The 19,408-nt window shown below is 45.9% G+C and overlaps 1 protein-coding gene across 1 annotated transcript; it reads right to left on the reverse strand.

Moving 5' to 3' along the window:
• Positions 1-1,160: 1,160 nt before the first annotated feature.
• Positions 1,161-18,921, reverse strand: LOC310660620 (uncharacterized protein). Its single transcript, XM_083405531.1, has 3 exons — positions 18,851-18,921; positions 6,577-6,689; positions 1,161-2,541 (listed from the first exon to the last, which is right to left on the reverse strand). The coding sequence occupies exon 3, from the start codon at positions 2,524-2,526 to the stop codon at positions 1,519-1,521; it is 1,008 nt and encodes a 335-aa protein (XP_083261657.1). The 5' UTR covers positions 2,527-2,541; positions 6,577-6,689; positions 18,851-18,921; the 3' UTR covers positions 1,161-1,518.
• Between the last annotated feature and the right edge of the window lie 487 nt (positions 18,922-19,408).

Below are 19,408 nucleotides of genomic sequence, written 5' to 3' on the forward strand. Positions count from 1 at the left end.
GCCAAGTGATGGCAATATTAAACTAAATGAGCCAATGGTCTGATTCATTGTCAGACAATTCCCCGTGTTCCTGGGTGTCCTAAGCTGTCCACGCAGATCACAGTATCCTTCGCTGAAAGATGCCTATGACTGCATGTGCTGTATCAGTGCTGGAATTATGATCACAGCACACTGTCAAAGGAGGAGTTTTGGTACAAGGTCTGCCAGAGTGCCACATCACTCATGGTTCAATGTACCATGCTGTCTGCCCCAACAGCCCTCTTCCCACATCAGCCTTCTGGCTATTGATAGACCAGACAAGGCCTCTGAAAATTGCCCAGGAGAATGCAACTGAAATAGCTACTTATGTTATGAAAATCAACACATAGCGGTTTTATTCCTTAACAATGTTATCCTCTCAAAAAAAAGCTCGCAGTTTGGAAGCAACCTCATCCAAAAGCACTTATTTCTGGCTTCCTAAGTAAACATGGCCAATCTGAGTCAAAATGATGAAGTGTCATTAAGCAACCACATTCTGGGGAAAACCTGGGGTTTGTGGACTTCAGCATATCCATAAGTATAGCACTGTCTACAAGTGCCATTTAAGTGAAGTCCAGTTCAGAATTATATCCCACACTCCATTCTCAAGCCAGAGATGCAAACCCAATTCAATTGTGTCTGTAAAGATGGCAATTATACCTGGGGGAGGGCATGTTTCAGAGGAACACAAAAGGGTGTAAAAAGTCTGTTTTGCTATTGCAGTGGTACCTCGGGTTACAGACGCTTCAGATTACAGATGCTTCAGGTTACAGACTCCGCTAACCCAGAAATAGTACCTCAGGTTAGGATGAGAACAGAAATCGCATGGTGGCGGCGTGGCGGCATTTGGCTAAAGTGGTGCTTCAGGTTAAGAACAGTTTCGGGTTAAGAACGGACCTCCAGAATGAATTAAGTGCTTAACCCGAGGTACCGCTGTATTTAAATCAGGGGTGACCAACCTTAGTGCCCCCTGGTGTTGCTGGACTACAACTCCCATCATCACTGGGCTGTCTGAGGCTGTCGGGAGTTGGAGTCCACCAGCTTCTGGAGGGCCACAGCTTAGCTATCCCTGTATCTCAGGCTTGTTCTGTATACAGAACTGCAGATACATTTGGCTAGAGAATGAAAAGATAAGAAATACGTCATGTTTCAATAGTAGATTTTATTAATTCCATAAGTGCCAGGTTTTTTAATCATTATTATAGGAGATTACAAAGAATACAAAAAAGCCACCCCAGTACACCTTATCTCTTGTGTGCCCCATTCTGAAGTTGTTATCAATGCATAGCTTTTAGCTTGATATATGTGGGAACAGGACTGGTACTAAAATGGGGTCCAAGGCTGTACTTAACTCAAGCCATTGACAGGTTTAGAACCATCGTTAATATTGCAATAAGGGGAGGGGCAGCATCTACAAATTGCTACAGTGGTGATAGCGCAGCAAAGCAGCAACTGCATGCACATGAAGCCAATCGCTAAGATTTGTGCAGGGCGAGTTAATCACTGGTGGTCAGTGGAACATAACATTGGTTCCTCAACAGAGATAGCAATGGTGTAGGCAGGCTGATAAAATGTGCTATGGAGGCTGGTGTAAAACGCTAAGCGCAAGATCTCCACAGAGTTTAGGAACTCTGGGAAGAGGACATGAGCAATGGGCATAGCACTCTCCTTGGTCATTCCTATCTCCAGCTCCACGCCTGTATAATTGACACCCTTGCAGAAGATATCCTCTTGCTTGTAGAAACGCACAGTTTCTAGAGGTTCTGAGTCAGGAAGGCTGGTGACGGAGGTGATTTTGTCGATCAGATGGACCGCCTTTTTGAACTCCTCCTTGGTGGGAGGGAGCATCCTGTCCCTCCTTTCTCGGCGGAAGAGGATCTTGCCTTCATGATGAGAGGTGGGAAGTTTGCAAATCTCCACCAGGGAGGAATTGGTCTCAGAGTACTCCCATACACACTTACTCTGGGCCCTGCGTCCACAGTAATCCCAGAGGCCTTGGTCGTTATCCATGTGGCATCGGTACCCATCGGTTCCATATTTTGCACAACGGTAGTTGCTGTGGCAGGGCAAACCAGTGGGGGTCACATCGTGGAACGGAGAGCAACGTTGCTTACCATGGCCTGTATTGCAGTGAAAACCCTCTTTAGTCGCTCGGCATCCATCAAAACACATTTTGTTGTCCTGAGCATATTCAGCAAAGCCCTTCTCGCTGATCAATCCACAGTAGTTCCATTCTCCATTTTTTAAGTAGCAGTAGTGGTAGGAGCCCCCCCAGAGATCACACATTGTGGCACATTTTTCACCTGTGTGTCCCAAGCCTTCTTCTAAGGAACAGTAGTCCCAAGATTTCCCGCTGCCACCACTTTGCTTGCACCAAGTATAATCATAGCCGTGAAAGTCACAAGCGTTTGTACATATCCCCTCGTAGCTTGTATGATGAACAACAACTTGGGAGAGAGTGGAAGGCAGAACAGAAAAGAAAAAGAGTAAAGTCACGGGAACACCCATGATGTTCTTCAGACTCTAAAATGAAAAGACAAAAAATTAAAGTAGCTGTATGCATACAATATCATGTTACATCTCTGTAGGGTTTTCCCCACCCCTCTTTTATGCCTGTCTCTTTCATTACAAATCCATATCCTCCAACATTTCTCTAATAAAAATAGGGATGTCCTATTCAATAATGAAGAAGAAGAAGAAGAAGGTGGTTGTATAGTAATTCATCTCCTTGGCTTGGGAGTCACATAACTCCATACCCTCCAACATTTATCCAATGAAAAGAGGGATGTCCTAAGGAAAAGAGGGACATTCCGGGATCAAATCAGAAACCAGGACAGCTTCTGTAAATCCAGGACTCTCCCTGGAAAATAGGGACACTTGGAGGGTCTGCAAATCCCCTCTAATAAGTTTCTTTTGTAATGCTTTATACTGCTTACACCTTAAAGAAGCAGAGCATTACAACATTTTTTTGTCATGAACCATCCTGAGAATGTTATGAAAGGGTGGTCTATATAAAGGTGTTATATAAATATTAATCAATCAATGACTTGAAATGCACTCCCAGCAGAAAAACTTAACAGGGAGCCCTCATTGGAGACTGCCTAATATCAGAGTCAAACGGCACCAGCTATTTCTGGGTTATATCCAGGGGGAAACAGCTGCTACTGTCATACGCTATCTTGCACTGCCCATATCTAAGGCTGTTCGGACAGCACGGGCAATAACCCTCCTGGAGGCTCCACAGGAGCAATGGATTGCCCCATACCACAAACCTTTCTGCTTGCTGCAGATGGGAGCAGCAGCAGAGGAAGATGTAGAATAAGCCTAACACAGCCTTCTCCAATCTGATGCTCTCCAAAGATTTTGACTAAAACTCCAATCAGTCTCAGCCAGCATGAGACAATCAGTCTGGGACAATGGAAGTCATTGTTGAACAACACCCGGAGAACACCAGCTGACCCAAGGACCAAAACATATGCACATACTAAGAGTGACTTGAAAGACCCTTCCAAGAAATGATCTCAGGGCCCAGGAAATTTGAACTTGGATTTCTCTCACAAGAGTCTACCCACCCATTACAGCTGGGGCAGCCAACATAGTGCCTTCAGGATGATCAGTCCAGCCATCATGGCTAGGAATGATGAGAGCTGGAATTCAACAAAATCTGGAGAACAAGCACCATGTTGGCTTTGCAATCTTCATCAGAGGTCTACTTCACATCCAATTTCCAACAGAAGACCATTTGGCTGAGACATGGGACAGGGCCTTTTCAGTTGTGGCACCCAGACTATTGAGCTCTCTAGGAAGTCCCTTCGGCCCTCTCTTCATTGCCATCTCAGCACGCTGCCAAACCTGTTCTTCTTCCTCCAGGTCTTTGGTATAATTTTTGTCCTCCACCCTGTCCTGTGAGTTTATTATTGAACCCATGGTTTATAGCTGTTTTTATTATTATTATTATTATTTACTCATCTATTTTATTAACACCCTCTTCAGTACTCTAACCATTGCAGCATCCTTCTCTTCAGTTTTGTGAACCATGTGATGACATGATCACTGAGAGCTAATGCTGAGCAAATCCATGATGATTATAGACTGGAATCTAGGTCTCGTATGTCAAATGTGACCCTTTGGAGATCACTGGTTCCAACAATGAATTGCAATGAGATAAATTAGCTATGTAACAGACAGTGAATTCAGAAAAGCTAATTCAGCAAAGAATTCCTTGGGGAGGGGAGCAAAGTGCAATCAGCCAGCCAATAGGTTTCCAAATTAAACAGAAGACTATGGAATTCCTTACCACAGTCAAAGCATCTTCCGGGAAAAACAAATAATTTTAGAAAAGCATAAGCATGGAAGGCAAGGGAGTCCAGTCTGTCATTCCTGGAGGTTCTACATGCACTATCAAGTTAGGCCCCATGATATCTATGTAACCACATGGGACATGAAACCTATGTAACCACATAGGGCATGAAATAGCAAGGCACAATAACTGGGGAAAGGACCATGTTTTCCTAGATAGAAAGGGTTGTATACAATGTTAGTCCTACTCAGAGCAGACCCATTGAAATGAAGGTGCGTGACTAACGTAGGTCCATTCATTTCATTGTGTCTGCTCTGAGTGGAATTTAGTTGAATCCAACCCAAAAAAAATTGTAGTGCTGGAAGTATGCAATTTCTTTGCAATATAGGAATCTTCCTAAAAGGAAGACATCTGGATCACCCAGATCAACTTAATAACTGCACTTTTTATCATGGGGGCAGGACGAATGACTAAACCTCTCCCATTCACAGTCTCATGTTTTGCATTTGTTCTGAATTTAAGCAAAACACAAAAAACCCTGAAACCAACTAGCAACTCAGTGGTGATGCTGGTGGGAGCAGATTGTGTGCTGCTTTGAAACTTTCCCTTCCCTTATGCACAGAGGTTATATCTAATGTTAGTCAGACTCAGAGTAGACCCATTGAAAATAATGGACCTAAGTTGCCATGTCCATTAATTTCTACTCTGAGTAATACTGGATACAACCCGCATAACATAATGTCCCTTAAAGACTATTGTCCAGCATATCAAATTTTGACAGTGGAAAGACTTTATAAGTCTTAGCCAGCATCTCTTCACAATAAAGTTGTGGTGTAGATTGCTCCAATGCTCGTTTTATACCCGGGGAACAGATCCTGAGAAAGTTAAATTGTTCCAATGTGTTCAAGCAGGTTCAAGGTTGAGTAAGTTGTTTTCTACCCATGTTTTTTAAGTTTAAAGTCCAAGTGGTCAAACTGACCCAGCCCTTTCCCAATTCTGCTGAAATCCTTTCCAATTCTGACCAGTGGTGCTCCCTGGTAGGCACTGAATTGATCAGTAGCAGACCAGTCATATGTAAGCATGGGGCAAATCTATCAAATTCACACTTCAAAAGCAGTATGAAATTGAAATGGAGCCATCTTTTGAAATTCACACATATCCAAATTTTGCAATGCAGTTCTCCGACTAAAGAAAGTTTACAAAAATTCATACATTTGGGGAACTCACTTGCAAAAAAGAAATGTGTACATTAGTCAAAGCTGCATACCAACATGTGATTATTAGGAGAAATTAATGCCAAAATACAGATTAATTTTCATGATTATTTTTTTTAAAAAATCATATATTGCTGCAGAAATGAGAACTGATTAGCAAAATGAGACATGGAAAGGACCAAGCTGACAGATTCTTCCATCCCTAGTCATATAGAGAGCTCACACCATCAGTATGTTAAATTCTTCCTGTCTAATGAAGAAGCTGCTAGAATTATTTTTGATAAAACCATACAGGAATAGGAAAACACAGATATGCACCATGGCATTTTAATTCAACAGCTCCATTTTTGGGGATAATCGAATGGCTATTTCCGCAGTTACAATCCTGCTAACTATACTTGGAAGTGCAAAAAGAAACCCAACAAAGCAGAAATTAATAGGGGGGAAGTTGTTAGACACTTCCCACAGAAATAGAGAGCTGTGGTGATGGAGGAAATGCTCAGAATTAAATTGTCCCAAATGCCACCAGCAAAACAAGATACATATATCAGATTAAAACTGCAACTGGATGAATAATATATACAGCCCAATCCTCTGTCAGCAATCCTTGTGCTTACTCAGAAAAAAGCGCAACTGATGTCAATAGGACTTGCAGCATGTTCCTAACCAGGTCTCCTCAGAGGTATGTTATGTTGAATTCAATGGGGCTCACTCCCTAGAAATGGAGGTTAGGCTTGCAGCCTTACTCTCAGGTATGCTTGTCCAGGACTTGCCCCCCACATTGCTTTCCCTCATCCCCACTGCGTATTCCTTCTGTTCCTGAGAAGTAAAACACCCTGTGTCCTCCTCATTGTGTTTCTAACCAAACAAGTAGTTTAGTTTTCCCTTGAAATGGCCATAAAACAAAGCTCAAAAATAGGACTTTATGAGTTTCATTTCTGAAGGAAAGAAACCTGACTAATTCAATAAATTGCCATCATTATCCTTGTCTTATTTATCCTTATTGGCCAGAACTCTGCTAAACAAGTTGTCTCAGGTACTTACTTTTGTCCTCTCAAAACTCTCTCCTTGCTCGCTCTCTGCTGAACCCCCAGGAGCAATGATGAACAAGCAATACTTTTTGCTGTTTATATGCTGAGGAAATTCAAGCCTTTGACCTAATTCAAAGCCAGAAAAAAAAATGGGGAGGGAGAAACGAAAGGAAAACCTTACATGAGACAGCTTGGACACAGATAGAAAACCAACTCTTCATTTTACTTCAACAGATATCCAGGCAATGGGTTGATGGACTGGAGTAAATGGTACTAAAAGTTTCAGCCTACCCGCTACCCCCACTAAACTTTACCCTAGCCCTCCCTAGCACCCTCAGTTCTTCAAAGAAGTTGGCACTTACCTCCGTTCTCTTGCAGGCTGGTTGCCATTATTTGGGAGATTTTATTTATCTGCATCTGTTCAACCATTATGTGCAAACCTTACTACACCTAAATGAAATTGGCTCAGTTTTCATCAAATTTATAGTTTCCTAACTAAGCCTCAAGTTTGTGCCCACACTACCAGGTCTTTTACCCTCAATTGAAGTTGTATTTTTCATGGCTACTATTCACTTGTGGCATGCGCAAGTGAGGTGAGCACGTTGCACGAGGGGGCCCAGACCCTTCCTTGAAATTTTGGGGTGCCCTTAGCCCCCCCCCTGCTTCCCCTAGATGATCCCCCTCTAGTAGCATGTGCTTAGAAAATCAGCAAAGCAAGGGAACCCAAAAAAATAGGTTTTTGATTTATTTATTTTTTAAAAAGCCTTGAAGTAGTCATCTAGAAAGAAGCTATTTTGATTTCAGCATGCATGTAACTTTTGTATCATTTTGAAAAAATAAAATGTTATTTTATGGTTTAGTATTGTATTAATTTTGAATCACATATGAGGGGGGTTTGTAATATGTTCAGTGCTTCAGGCCCCTGCAGGTCTTAATCTGACTCTGCTTACTCTCAGTTCCCCTATAGCTTTAAAATCATCTAGGATTCTGACATTTCTCATCTTACTGTCATTAACCACCTCCACATTTCCAGAGAAGTTCTTGCTCTTTTCAAAGCCTTATCATCTGTTTAGAAAAGCATGACTTATGGGGGGGGGGCTGAAAGTGAACTGGTTGCACCCTGTTCCTGAGTACTCTTTCGCTACAAGACTGCATTTTTAAATGGCATACCTTATTTTTCATTTTTGTTTTCATCCCTTTGAATGACCTGCGGACAAGAAACTTAATCTTACAGCAGTCTGCCCTTCTTATCCAAAAGAAAGACCAAGCGGGAATTTTACTGTTCTAGATATAAGCACCTTTATGTGGAGAAATGGTTACATTTGGGGATGAAGGGCAGGATGAGAGAGATGGACAGAGAGAGAGAGAGAGAGAGAGAGGAGAGAGATGCTGTACGCCGGCTCCCTCGGCCAATAAAGCAAGATGAGCGCCGCAACCCCAGAGTCGGTCACGACTGGACCTAATGGTCAGGGGTCCCTTTACCTTTATGTCTGTTAAGGAACAAAAACAGGTTGCATCAGCAATCATCCAATTGCTCAAAAAGAAACTGGTTAAATCACCCAAATGTCCCACTGCTAGAATAAAAGCAGATTTCATCACCATTCTAATTGTTAGTCCCAGCTAGAGTAGGCCTATTAAAGGAATGGAACTTACATAAGTGTTGACTTACTAAGCACCAATTAATGGGTCTACTCAACCTGAGAGTTTCAGGTGGATTTAGGCCAGTATCTCCCTTACAACAGGAGGTTATTCTGCTGCTATTATGTGGCAAGAAACGCTGTAGATCTCAAATACTATAGGCAGAACAAGCAACACGTTTCTTTGTTTTAAAGCAGCAGGTTTTGACAGAAGAGAACAGAACTGTCAGAAGAACTGGATTTAAATAAAGAACAAAAAGACAGTGTTCAGAATACGTACTTTGTATTAGAAATACAAGCCATAAGCAACAGTGGTCTCTGTCTTGCACATTCAAAGAACTGTCTACAGCTCATCTGATAGTTAAATTTTGCACAAAGCTCTGCTTTCACAAGAGGAGTCAACACAGAATTCCTATTGTAAGTCCATGTGTTGCCCATATGTCAAAGCACCTTCTCGACATGAGCATTGCTTACCAGGATAGCGAGTGCAGCACTGACAACTTGCAGCTGAAATCTAGATGGAATGTGCTTCAGTAACTCTAACCATTTCTGATCTAGAGGAAGATCTGATTTTCTCACCACTGGCCAAAGCTTCTGAACCAAGTTGAGCTCAACAAATAGCTCATCTGCTTTGACTTCAACACCCTAGTCTTTAGCCACAAATATGGTCTAGGGCTAGGGCCAGCATAGCAGCAATGATGGGAGTTTTCAAGGTCCTACCATTTCTCAAGGTATGTTATTGCCTGATTAAAATCTGGCAGGTATCTTTTGTAATACATGCATGTTGAAAATCAGATCCCAGTTTCAGACTTAAGAACAATTTTCCTCCAAAAAATACTTGGTACCTGGAATTTATCAGTTTCTCTGGCACGTTGCACATTGAACTGTGGAGCTGTGGGCTTACTGAGCGCTTTGCTTCCAAAACAATAAGAGCTTCGTGAAAAAATTGCATGGAATGATGCTCAAAATAGAGGTAGCACTCTGGGAGAGAAATCTGAGAAGTGATGTCGCTGGATGCCTCGTTGGTCTGGTCCCCAATAAACTGCCACATGGTATCATTTGTCTGCTCCTCCCCAAGCTCAAGGAAATCGGATTTTATGGCAGGCCACAACTGAAGTAGCCACTCAACAGCTGGGAAGAGAGAGAGAAAGAGCCATCATAGGATTCTTTCAGTTTCTTGTTTCGAATCTCTTGGAGAACTCAATGTATACCTTATGACCAAGGCCTGTACTTCATTTTTACTTTTTCAAACAAGCATGTCTGGCAGAATTGTGAAGAATGTGACAGTAGCCGTTTACCATTACAAGATAACTTTTGTGTGCCTTTGGTATTTGACTAAACATGCAAGAGCCCTATCCTGCAAATGGGATTCAGATGACTTTCTAGAAACATGGTACCTTTTTAAAACACATTCTGTCGAGAAATTTACCATCCACCACAATCAAATACAGGATCGTGCAGAATATATTTCTGTAATATGTTTGTCTGTACTTCCTGGGGAGTGTGGAGGGAGGCGTTCTACTGTAATGGTTCATCAACATCATAATTTTTAAAAATCAGTAAAATACATTTAAAAGATTGTGGGCTGGGAAAAGCTGGATAAGTTCACATCAGAACTGTGACCCAGTTTTTAACAGGAAGGGTAAAATAGTTTTTTGTCTGCCAAGGGTGTTAGGTTTTTCAAAAACATGCAGTCGTCAAATCAAGACTAGCCACCTTTTTTAAAAAAAGTTACTCCTTAGCCATACAATAATGAATAATTATTCCAATTTAGCAGTATAGGAGAAAATTCAGTGGCATATATATTTACAACTTTCTCTTTTCTCTTATGGACATTGTCGGGGAACTGCCATCGGCAGGACAGGAGGTGCCAAGGCTCTCTGAGGTAGAGAGAGACTTGACACCTGAAGAGGGAACCAGTAGGGGGCGAACAGGAACGGCAAGAGAAGGAGAGTCGGAGGAATGGCTCAGAGATGCTTCCAGTGAAAACAGTGGGGAAGTCTCAGGACCTCCTATAGGAACACCCGTTCCTCGGCGGAAACTGTCACGCAGAGAGTCCAGAAGACGTGTTTCCGTTAAGGAGCTTTTATGTTGGAAACGTTTCCGAAAGCAGCCACTTTCGGATTCTGCTAGCGACTGACGCAGCCATGCTGGAGGGGCTCCGTCACAGGCAGAGGTTTGAGAAGCTGTTCAAACTCTGAGGGATCGCAATTTACACACAAGCAGCTCTTCATCCCATCACAGCAATCCGAAAGTCACCGAAAGCTAGCTTGTGCCAGGGAGAGGCATCATGAGCGAACCAGCAGGAACCGGAGGGGCAGCTGGAGGAGGTCCAAGCCTGGAGGAAAGGTATAGGACGTTGGAAATCCAGCTTGCCTTGCAGACGGCGAGGCTGGAAGAAAGGAGGGCTCAGGATGCAGAGAGGGGGAGGGAGAAAGCCACCCCACTCAACAGAAAGATGCCAGGATTGGTGCAGAAATTTGGGGGTGACCCCAGGAACTACCATGCCTTTAGGACAGAGATGCAATATGCTCTCAATCTGCAATTCGATGACTTCCCTGATGAGGAATCGCGAGTGGCTTTTGTAATTAGCCACCTCGAATCAGGGGCGAAGGACTGGGTTAGACCCTTGATGGCAGCAAATAATGAGATCCTAAAGGACGCAATGAAGTTTTTTCGTGCCATGGACCTGATGTTTTCCAGTGACATTGAGCAGGGAGGGGTGCGAAGGCAGTTAATGGCTTGCAAACAGGGAAACCGGACTGTCCGTGAGTACTGGACTGAGTTCACTATGTTGATTCATCGATTGGGGTGGGACTTGGCTTCTGAGCCCATTCAAATGCTTTTCGAAGAGGGTCTGTCTTCGTCCTTGAAAGATGAACTTTCCCGGAACCCCAGAGCAGAGTCTATGGACCAGCTGACTAAAGCCGCGCTAGCCATTGGAGCGCGCCAGGAAGCGAGGGCTTTGGAGAAGCGGGAGGGGAAAGGAGAACGTTGGAGGGAGCTCCGCATTCCAGACATTCCAGAGCAGCCTTTCCCGCCGGCAGAGCCGATGGAAGTGGGAACAGCGCGTGCGCGCACAGTTTCAAACATCGGTGAAGGGCGGAAGAAAGAGGGAAAGGGCGGGAAAAAATGCTATCTCTGCCAACAGCCAGGACACTTTGCCAGAGTCTGTCCACGGAGAAAGGAATGGCAAGGCATGGCAGGAGCTGTTGGGGGAGAGGAGGAGGAAAGCACAGAGCAAGTAAAAGCCAACGCCTGGCTGCCGTCGGGGCACAGCAGCCAGGCTCAAAAGCAGTGAGAGTGCCCGCACCAGAACCTCCCAGGCCTGCTCTAGTGATAGAGGTGTTGCTAGAGCTGCCAAATGGACACCCCCTACAGGTCAAGGCCCTGCTGGATTCAGGCAGCTCCTGTAATTTCATGAGTAAGGAGTTCGCAGCTGAGCACCAGATACAAACCCTCCCCTTAAGTAAACCCCTGCAGGTAACCACGATTGACGGCAGAGAGCTGTTGGGAGGAGAAGTGAACCAACAGACAGTTCCCATGATAATGAGGGTGGCAAGACACACCGAGAGGATAGCGTTTAATGTGGCCACCTTGGGAGGAGCTCCCATTATTTTGGGGATGAGCTGGCTGGCACTTCACGATCCTCTAGTGGGATGGCACCAGAGGGTGGTCTCCTTTGGGTCGGCGCATTGCCTGGAACACTGCAAGCAGGGGAAGGATCCAGGGGGAGCCAAGATCACCTTAGCTGGGATGGAGGTAATGAAGCAAGGGGAGGTGCCTCCGCAATATGCAGATCTGAGCAACGTATTCAGCGAAAGAGAAGCGGACAAACTGCCGCCGCATAGACCCTTTGACTGTCAAATCAACCTACTCCCGGGGGCTCAACTCCCAGTGGGCAAGCTGTACGCCATGTCAGACAGGGAGATGCAGGAGCTGAGGGAGTTCATTGACAAAAACCTGAAGAGGGGTTTCATCAGAGAGTCCCGAGCGGTGGGGGGCAGCCCAGTGTTTTTTGTGGACAAAAAAAACACAGATAAGCCGAGACTTGTAGTGGATTTCAGGGCCCTAAACGCCGTGTCGGAACCCCTGGCCTTTCCTATGCCCCGAATTGATGACATTCTGACCAGGGTGAGGAAGGGGAAGATTTTTACAAAACTGGACCTGCGGGGGGCGTATAATCTGATACGAATAAGGAAGGGGGATGAATGGAAGACCACCATGTTCACCCCTTTGGGAGCATTTGAATACCTCGTAATGCCCTTCGGTCTCCAAGCCGGCTCCGCATGTTTTCAAGCTTTCATCAACCACGTCCTGGGGCCGTTGCTCTACAAGAATTGTGTGGCCTTTTTGGATGACGTGTTGGTGTATTCGGAAAATGAAGAGCAGCATGTGCGGGACGTGAGAGAAGTGTTGGGCCGGCTGCAAGCCAATCAGCTGTGGGTGAAACTGGAGAAGTGCCAGTTTCATGCCAAGGAGGTGGAATTCCTGGGGTACCGCCTGTCAGACCAAGGATTGGCCATGGATCCAGGCAAGGTCCAGGCGGTGCTGGAATGGAAGACACCGAAAACCAAGAAGGATGTGCAAAGATTCCTGGGGTTTGGGAACTTTTATCGGAAGTTCATCAAGAATTTTGCACACTTGACGGCGCCCATCACCGACTGCCTCAGTAGCAAGAAGAAATTTGTTTGGACGGCGGAGGCGGAGAGAGCTTTTGAAGAACTGAAAAGGGCTTTCGCTTCGGAAGAACAACTTCTGCATGTGGACCTACAGAAGCCCATGAGGGTGGAGACAGACGCGTCAGACAGAGCGGTGGGGGCTGTGCTTCTTCAGCCGGGAAGAAATACGTCGGAGTGGAGACCGTGTGCCTTTTTCTCGAGGAAGCTGAATAAGTCCGAGCGGAACTACACGGTGTATGACAGGGAACTACTTGCCATTCACGAAGCGTTCCGGAGGTGGAGACATTTATTGATTGGGGCACAACACAAGGTGCAAGTGTGCACCGACCACAAGAATTTGGAGTATTGGAGAACAGCTCGAGTACTCAACCAACGGCAAGTGAGATGGGCACAGGAATTTTCCAAATTCCACTTTGAGATTTGTTATGTACCAGGCCCAGAGAACGTCAGGGCGGACGCTCTCTCACGCAAACCAGAGTACTTGGAAGGGGAGGGGGCAAGCGAAGAAAGACATGTCATTCCTGAGGACCGCTGGGTGTGTGGGGCGGCGCTGGTGGGGAGACGAGAGCTGGTAGAAGAAACGGAAACTGACGAATATGCCCAAAATAAGCTCAGAGGCCTCAGGGGAGAGGGTGAGAGCCCGGAGGGTTTTGAAGAAAGAAATGGGGCATTGTATTACAAAGGGGCGCTGTATATACCAGAAGGTGAATTGAGAGGGAGGGTACTCAAGCAGTTGCATGATAGTCCCACGGCGGGACATTTTGGACAACACAAGACCATGTGGATGGTCACCAGGGAGTTTTGGTGGCCCAAGGTGAGGGAAGATGTAAAGGAGTATGTAAGAGGGTGTGACCAATGCCAGAGGGCCAAGGGGGAAAGAAGGGCGCCGGCAGGGTTATTGGAACCACTACCCACGCCAGAACGGCCTTGGGAGGCGGTATCAATAGATTTTATGACGGATCTGCCCAAATCCAAAGGGAAGACGGCCATCATGGTAGTAGTGGACCTGTTAACTAAGATGTGCCACTTTGTAGCATGTTCACATGCAGTCACAGCGGAAGAAACAGCGAAGTTGTTTGTAGAACACGTCTTCCGGCTGCATGGCGCCCCCTTGAGGGTTGTCTCGGACCGCGGGAAACAATTTACTTCCAGGTTCTGGAGGAAGCTCATGAGCTTGCTGCACGTGGAAGTCAATTTTTCGACGGCCCGGCATCCTGAAACCAACGGGCAGGCGGAAAGAGCAAATGGCATCCTCCAACAATATCTGAGGTGCTATGTCAATGACAGAGGGAATGATTGGGTCGAAAAGCTGGCGCTGGCAGAATTTGCCTACAACAATGCGGAGCATGTGTCCACAGGGATGAGCCCCTTTTTGGCCAATTACGGGTGTCACCCCAGGGCATTCCCGGGGGAGGGGGGCGAGAGATGGAGCGTCCCAGCGGCCGAACATTTTGTAGAAGAGATGGAAGCGATCCATCGTCAGCTTCAGCTCAACTTAGAAAGGGCCAAGGCTCAATATAAGAAGCAGGCAGACAAGAACAGGAGGGAAGGTGAAACCATAAGGGTGGGGGATCAGGTGTGGTTGTCCACCCAAGGGTTGCCGTTCAAAGGGGGTTGTAAGAAATTAAGACCCAAGAGATTGGGACCCTTTGAGGTCATTCAGCAGGTCAACCCAGTGGCTTTCAAACTCCGGTTACCCAACCACATGAAATTGCATCCAGTGTTCCACAGGTCATTACTGTCACCGTACAAGGGGGGAGGTGAAGAGGAGCACACCAGGGGACCGGTCTTGGAAGAGAGGGAAAGCAGTAACCATGTAGCGGAAATCCTCGATTCCAGGTGGAAGGGCAATCAGGTGGAGTATTTAGTGGCGTGGGAAGGGGAACCGGAGTCAGAAAACACCTGGGTGACTGCAGAGGAGGTCAATGACGAGGTTTTAACAGAAACGTTCCACCAAAGAGTCCCGCGGAAACCACAGCCGGTAACAAGGTTTAGAAGGGAGTATTTCGGCACCACAGACGAGGAAGAGGAACTGGAAGGATTCGCGGAGTCGGAGTTGGAAGAAGGAACGGACTCAGATGACGAGGAGTACCGAGAGACTAGGAACCACAACGAGTGGAGAAAGGTGTTCGAAACTTCAGACGATGAGGAAGGTTCTTTCCGGGGTTTTACCTCCTCACAACCCGTAGGGGAGGAGACGGGAGGGGGTGAAGGGGGCCCTGGAGGGGAGGTGGATGTCAGGGAACTGCCATCGGCAGGACAGGAGGTGCCAAGGCTCTCTGAGGTAGAGAGAGACTTGACACCTGAAGAGGGAACCAGTAGGGGGCGAACAGGAACGGCAAGAGAAGGAGAGTCGGAGGAATGGCTCAGAGATGCTTCCAGTGAAAACAGTGGGGAAGTCTCAGGACCTCCTATAGGAACACCCGTTCCTCGGCGGAAACTGTCACGCAGAGAGTCCAGAAGACGTGTTTCCGTTAAGGAGCTTTTATGTTGGAAACGTTTCCGAAAGCAGCCACTTTCGGATTCTGCTAGCGACTGACGCAGCCATGCTGGAGGGGCTCCGTCACAGGCAGAGGTTTGAGAAGCTGTTCAAACTCTGAGGGATCGCAATTTACACACAAGCAGCTCTTCATCCCATCACAGACATGCATTATTAATTAGGCAAAGAAAAATGTAGGATCCAATTCTAATCAAATGGCAGCTTTTCTACAGGGTCTCAGCGGAGTTTTTCAGCTGGATGAGCAAAGAATTGCTCTCCCATTAACATTAATGAGAGCTGTGCTTCTGATCCCATCTCAGCATAAAGACAAAAGCCCACAGTTGGGCAACACTTTCATTGGAACCAATCAAAATGTCACAAAATAGAGGGGAAACTTTGGAGTTTTTCAAAATTCTTCTTCCTCATATTAGAATGTTACACAAAGTTGGGGGTACAAAAAATCAAACTGGATGTTGCAGCCATGAGAACTCGGGGTCCCTCCATATGACCTATTTGTTGAGCATTCACCGTCCTGATTTCCTGGCACAAAGTTCACGTGGAGGTCAGATTATATCTAGTCTTAATTTGTTTGTGGGGCAGTTATATGACAATAGGCATTCATCCTGCATCCATACTGATTTGCTTGACAAATGTTTATAAGTCTTCCTGTTAGTGATACAGCCACATCACTGCTGGTGCGGAAGTCAGTAATGCATTTTTTTAAAAAATGAGTGGTCTCTCACATGTGTGAATATGTTTTGGCGTGTGGTATCTATTGCCACACCCGTCCATCCATTTGCACCTCACCTGAGCACAACCTATTTTTTTTTTTGTTTCCAGTGACCCAATCAGTATGAGTGCACCTACTGGCATTTCCACTTATTGCCTCATTCTAAAGGCACAACAGTCCAGCTCGGAGGAGCTATTCTCAAAATCTCAACACATGGAGGATATTGCCTTGGGTAGTGCATCAGAACTTTAATTTTTCTTGTGCAATAGCTCTGTATCCGAATTCTACACCCCACAAGAATCCTGTTCCAAATGAAACCTCTCACACTTCCTGTTCCTGAATGAAAAATCCCGAACTTAAGGGGAAGATACAAATAGATTTGACACCCCGCCCCCGCGTGCTAATTATGCTATCCATGTATATCTTGATCATTTTGGCTGCAATCCTGAGCACCCTTACTATTCAGTAGGGCTTAACATCTGAGTAAGCCCACCTAAAATTGCATTATACGTCTACAGCTATTTTATCATTGAGAAAGGTTACCCAGCAACTTCATGCTTGAGTATAGATTAAAGCGACTTCAATGGCAGAAAAGCTGATAATTTGCTCTGAGATAGTTCACCTGGCCTTTGACACTGTGTGTATGTGTGTGTCCAGTGCCAAGGGCCTTTTGGCGGTTCCCTTACTACGAGAGGGAGACAGACAGCCTTATTGATAGTGGCGCCCGCCCTGTAGAACGCCCTCCCATCAGACGTCAAAGAAATAAAGAACTATATGACATTTAGAAGACATCTGAAGGCAGCCCTGTTTAGGGTAGTTTTTAATGTTTGATGCTCTTGTTGTTGTTTAGCCGTTTAGTCGTGTCCAACTCTTCATGACCCCATGGCCCAGAGCACGCCAGGCACTTCTGTCCTCCACTGCCTCTGGCAGTTTGATCAGACTCATGCTGGTAGTTTCAAGAACACCATCCAACCATCTCATCCTCTGTCGTCCCCTTCTCCTTGTGCCCTCCATCTTTCCCAACAGCAGGGTCTTTTCCAGGGAGTCTTCTCTTCTCATGAGGTGGCCAAAGTATTGGAGCCTCAGCTTCACGATCTGTCCTTCCAGTGAGCACTCAGTTTGATGCTTTACTGTGTTTTTAATATTTTGTTGGAAGTTGCCTAGAGTGGCTGGGGAAACCCAGCCAGATGGGCAGGGTATAAATATTATTATTATTATTATTATTATTATTATTATTATTATTAGTGTGTGTCTGTCTGTGTATACATATTGTCAGGGGTTCAGGAGCAGAGGCACAGGAAAGGGAGGAAATAGAGAGCGAGGGGGAGGAGTCCGAAGGAAATGTTAGCGATGACAGCGGTCCGAGGTCTCTGAGTCTTTCCAGCGAATCGGAAGATTCACAGAAAGGGGCTCCCATGGTCAGGGCAAGGGGGGTGCCTAGGGGGACACCCCAGGAAGAAGGGGCCAGAGGGGACTCAGAGAGCAGCAGTTGGAAACCAGGACCAGCGTCCACACCAGAGTGCAGTAGGGGGGAGGAGTCCCAGGCATCGGGATCAGGCGACGCACTGCCAGCGGGAGGACATGAGTCAGGATTGGCCACGCCTCCATCGGGGAGCGAGGAAACGGTCGAGAGGAAGGTTGAAGGCTGGGCGCGCGCGCCAAGTTCAAATGTACAGGAGGGCGGCGCAGTTGGCAGTCCGGATAGGGAGCCAGGTCCCAAAGCCCGCCGAAAAGAGCGGGAGGAGTCAGGGGGTTCAACGTCAGCGTCAGAAGAATCCAGGAAGGAAGGGACCCCGGGGGGTAGCAGGACCCAGAGGAGAAAGGAGAGACGGAAGAGGTGGAGTAAGGCTAGAGTCTTAAACTGGTGTACAGGGGGCGGAGATTCAGATGGAGCTTCGCCGATCTAACCCTAGACGTAGAGCTGGGGCGCTGCGGCTTGAAAATGGAAACTGTACTTCAATAAAGACTTTTGTACATTACTACCGGCTAGCGTTGGTCCTCTGTGAGCTGGGACCTGGAGCCAGCTCTGACACATATGTATAGATACATATAGATATTTATATCTATCTCTATACACACAGAAAGAGAGAGAGATCCTTGTGGTGATGAGTGGGTAAAATTCACAACAACAACAACAACAACAACAACAACAACAACAACAATATATATATATATATATATATATATATATTTGCTTTCGTAGATTTTCACGGGTACAGGAATGCAGGTTTTGGTGTCTTCGGGTGTCTTCCCGTGTAAAAGTTGGGGTGTCTAGGCGACGTTTCGACGAGGTCTCACTCGTCATCTTCAGGCTGGTGCTTTCGGCTTCTTGTTACTGGAACAGAGCAGGATCTCAGTGTTTGAGTTCCTATAAACGTCGCCTAGACACCCCAACTTTTACACGGGAAGACACCCGAAGACACCAAAACCTGCATATATATATATATATATATATATATGAATGACACTGCACTTTCGTGAGTTCACCAACCCATCACCATTTTATATCTAAACGAGCACCAAGCTGCAAGGAGGCTGATGTAAAAAAAAGTAAAGAAATTAAGCTATATCATCATGGTCATTTTGAAATCCTTCTGTGGGCCCTGCATATGTCCTGGAAACAGGAGCACTATAGTGCTTGTCAACAGCAGCAGCCTGAACCTTGTTTGTCACTAGATTAACTAGAGAGCAGCCCACAAGGACAATGATTCAACCCTTCGTGCCCATTAGGCCCGTTGTGAAAGGTTTCATTCACTTACCAGCTGGCAGGGTGGAACACAATCTAAAGATGGGAACAAGCGCAATGTTGAGAGCCAGACTGGCCTCCCTGCAATCTAAAACCAAAGTGGCAATTAATTATGGATGGAATGCGGCCAGGCACTCCGGCATTATAATCCAATGAGACCACACAGAGAAAAAGGCAGCACCGCATCACATCCTGGGCACTCAAAGGGAGAGCGGGGTTTCCAGAACTCCCAGAATAGTAAGAAAACTGACCAGCAGACCATTATCTGTCTTGGACTAAGGCAGCATGGTCATAATTTGGTGTGTTTTCTTCTATGTCTTGGATTTATGTAACGGTTTTTCATTCACCAGGTAATTTTCTTCCTTCAAGCAGCCCACGGAGGAAAGTCTCACAAATTTAGTATGGCATACGCTTCTGTAATAATACATTTGTTACTTTTTCTTGTTTTTTGCTGCAACTGACTAACGTGGCTGGAAATGGGCATAAAGAGTCCGAGACGACTGGAGAAGCGGAGATTAAGGAGTGACATGAGAGCAATTTTCAATATCTGAAGGGTTATCGTGCAGAAGAT

The sequence above is a fragment of the Podarcis tiliguerta genome, assembly GCF_965153285.1.
Source record: "Podarcis tiliguerta genome assembly, chromosome: 12".
NCBI classification, from domain to species: Eukaryota; Metazoa; Chordata; class Lepidosauria; order Squamata; family Lacertidae; genus Podarcis; species Podarcis tiliguerta.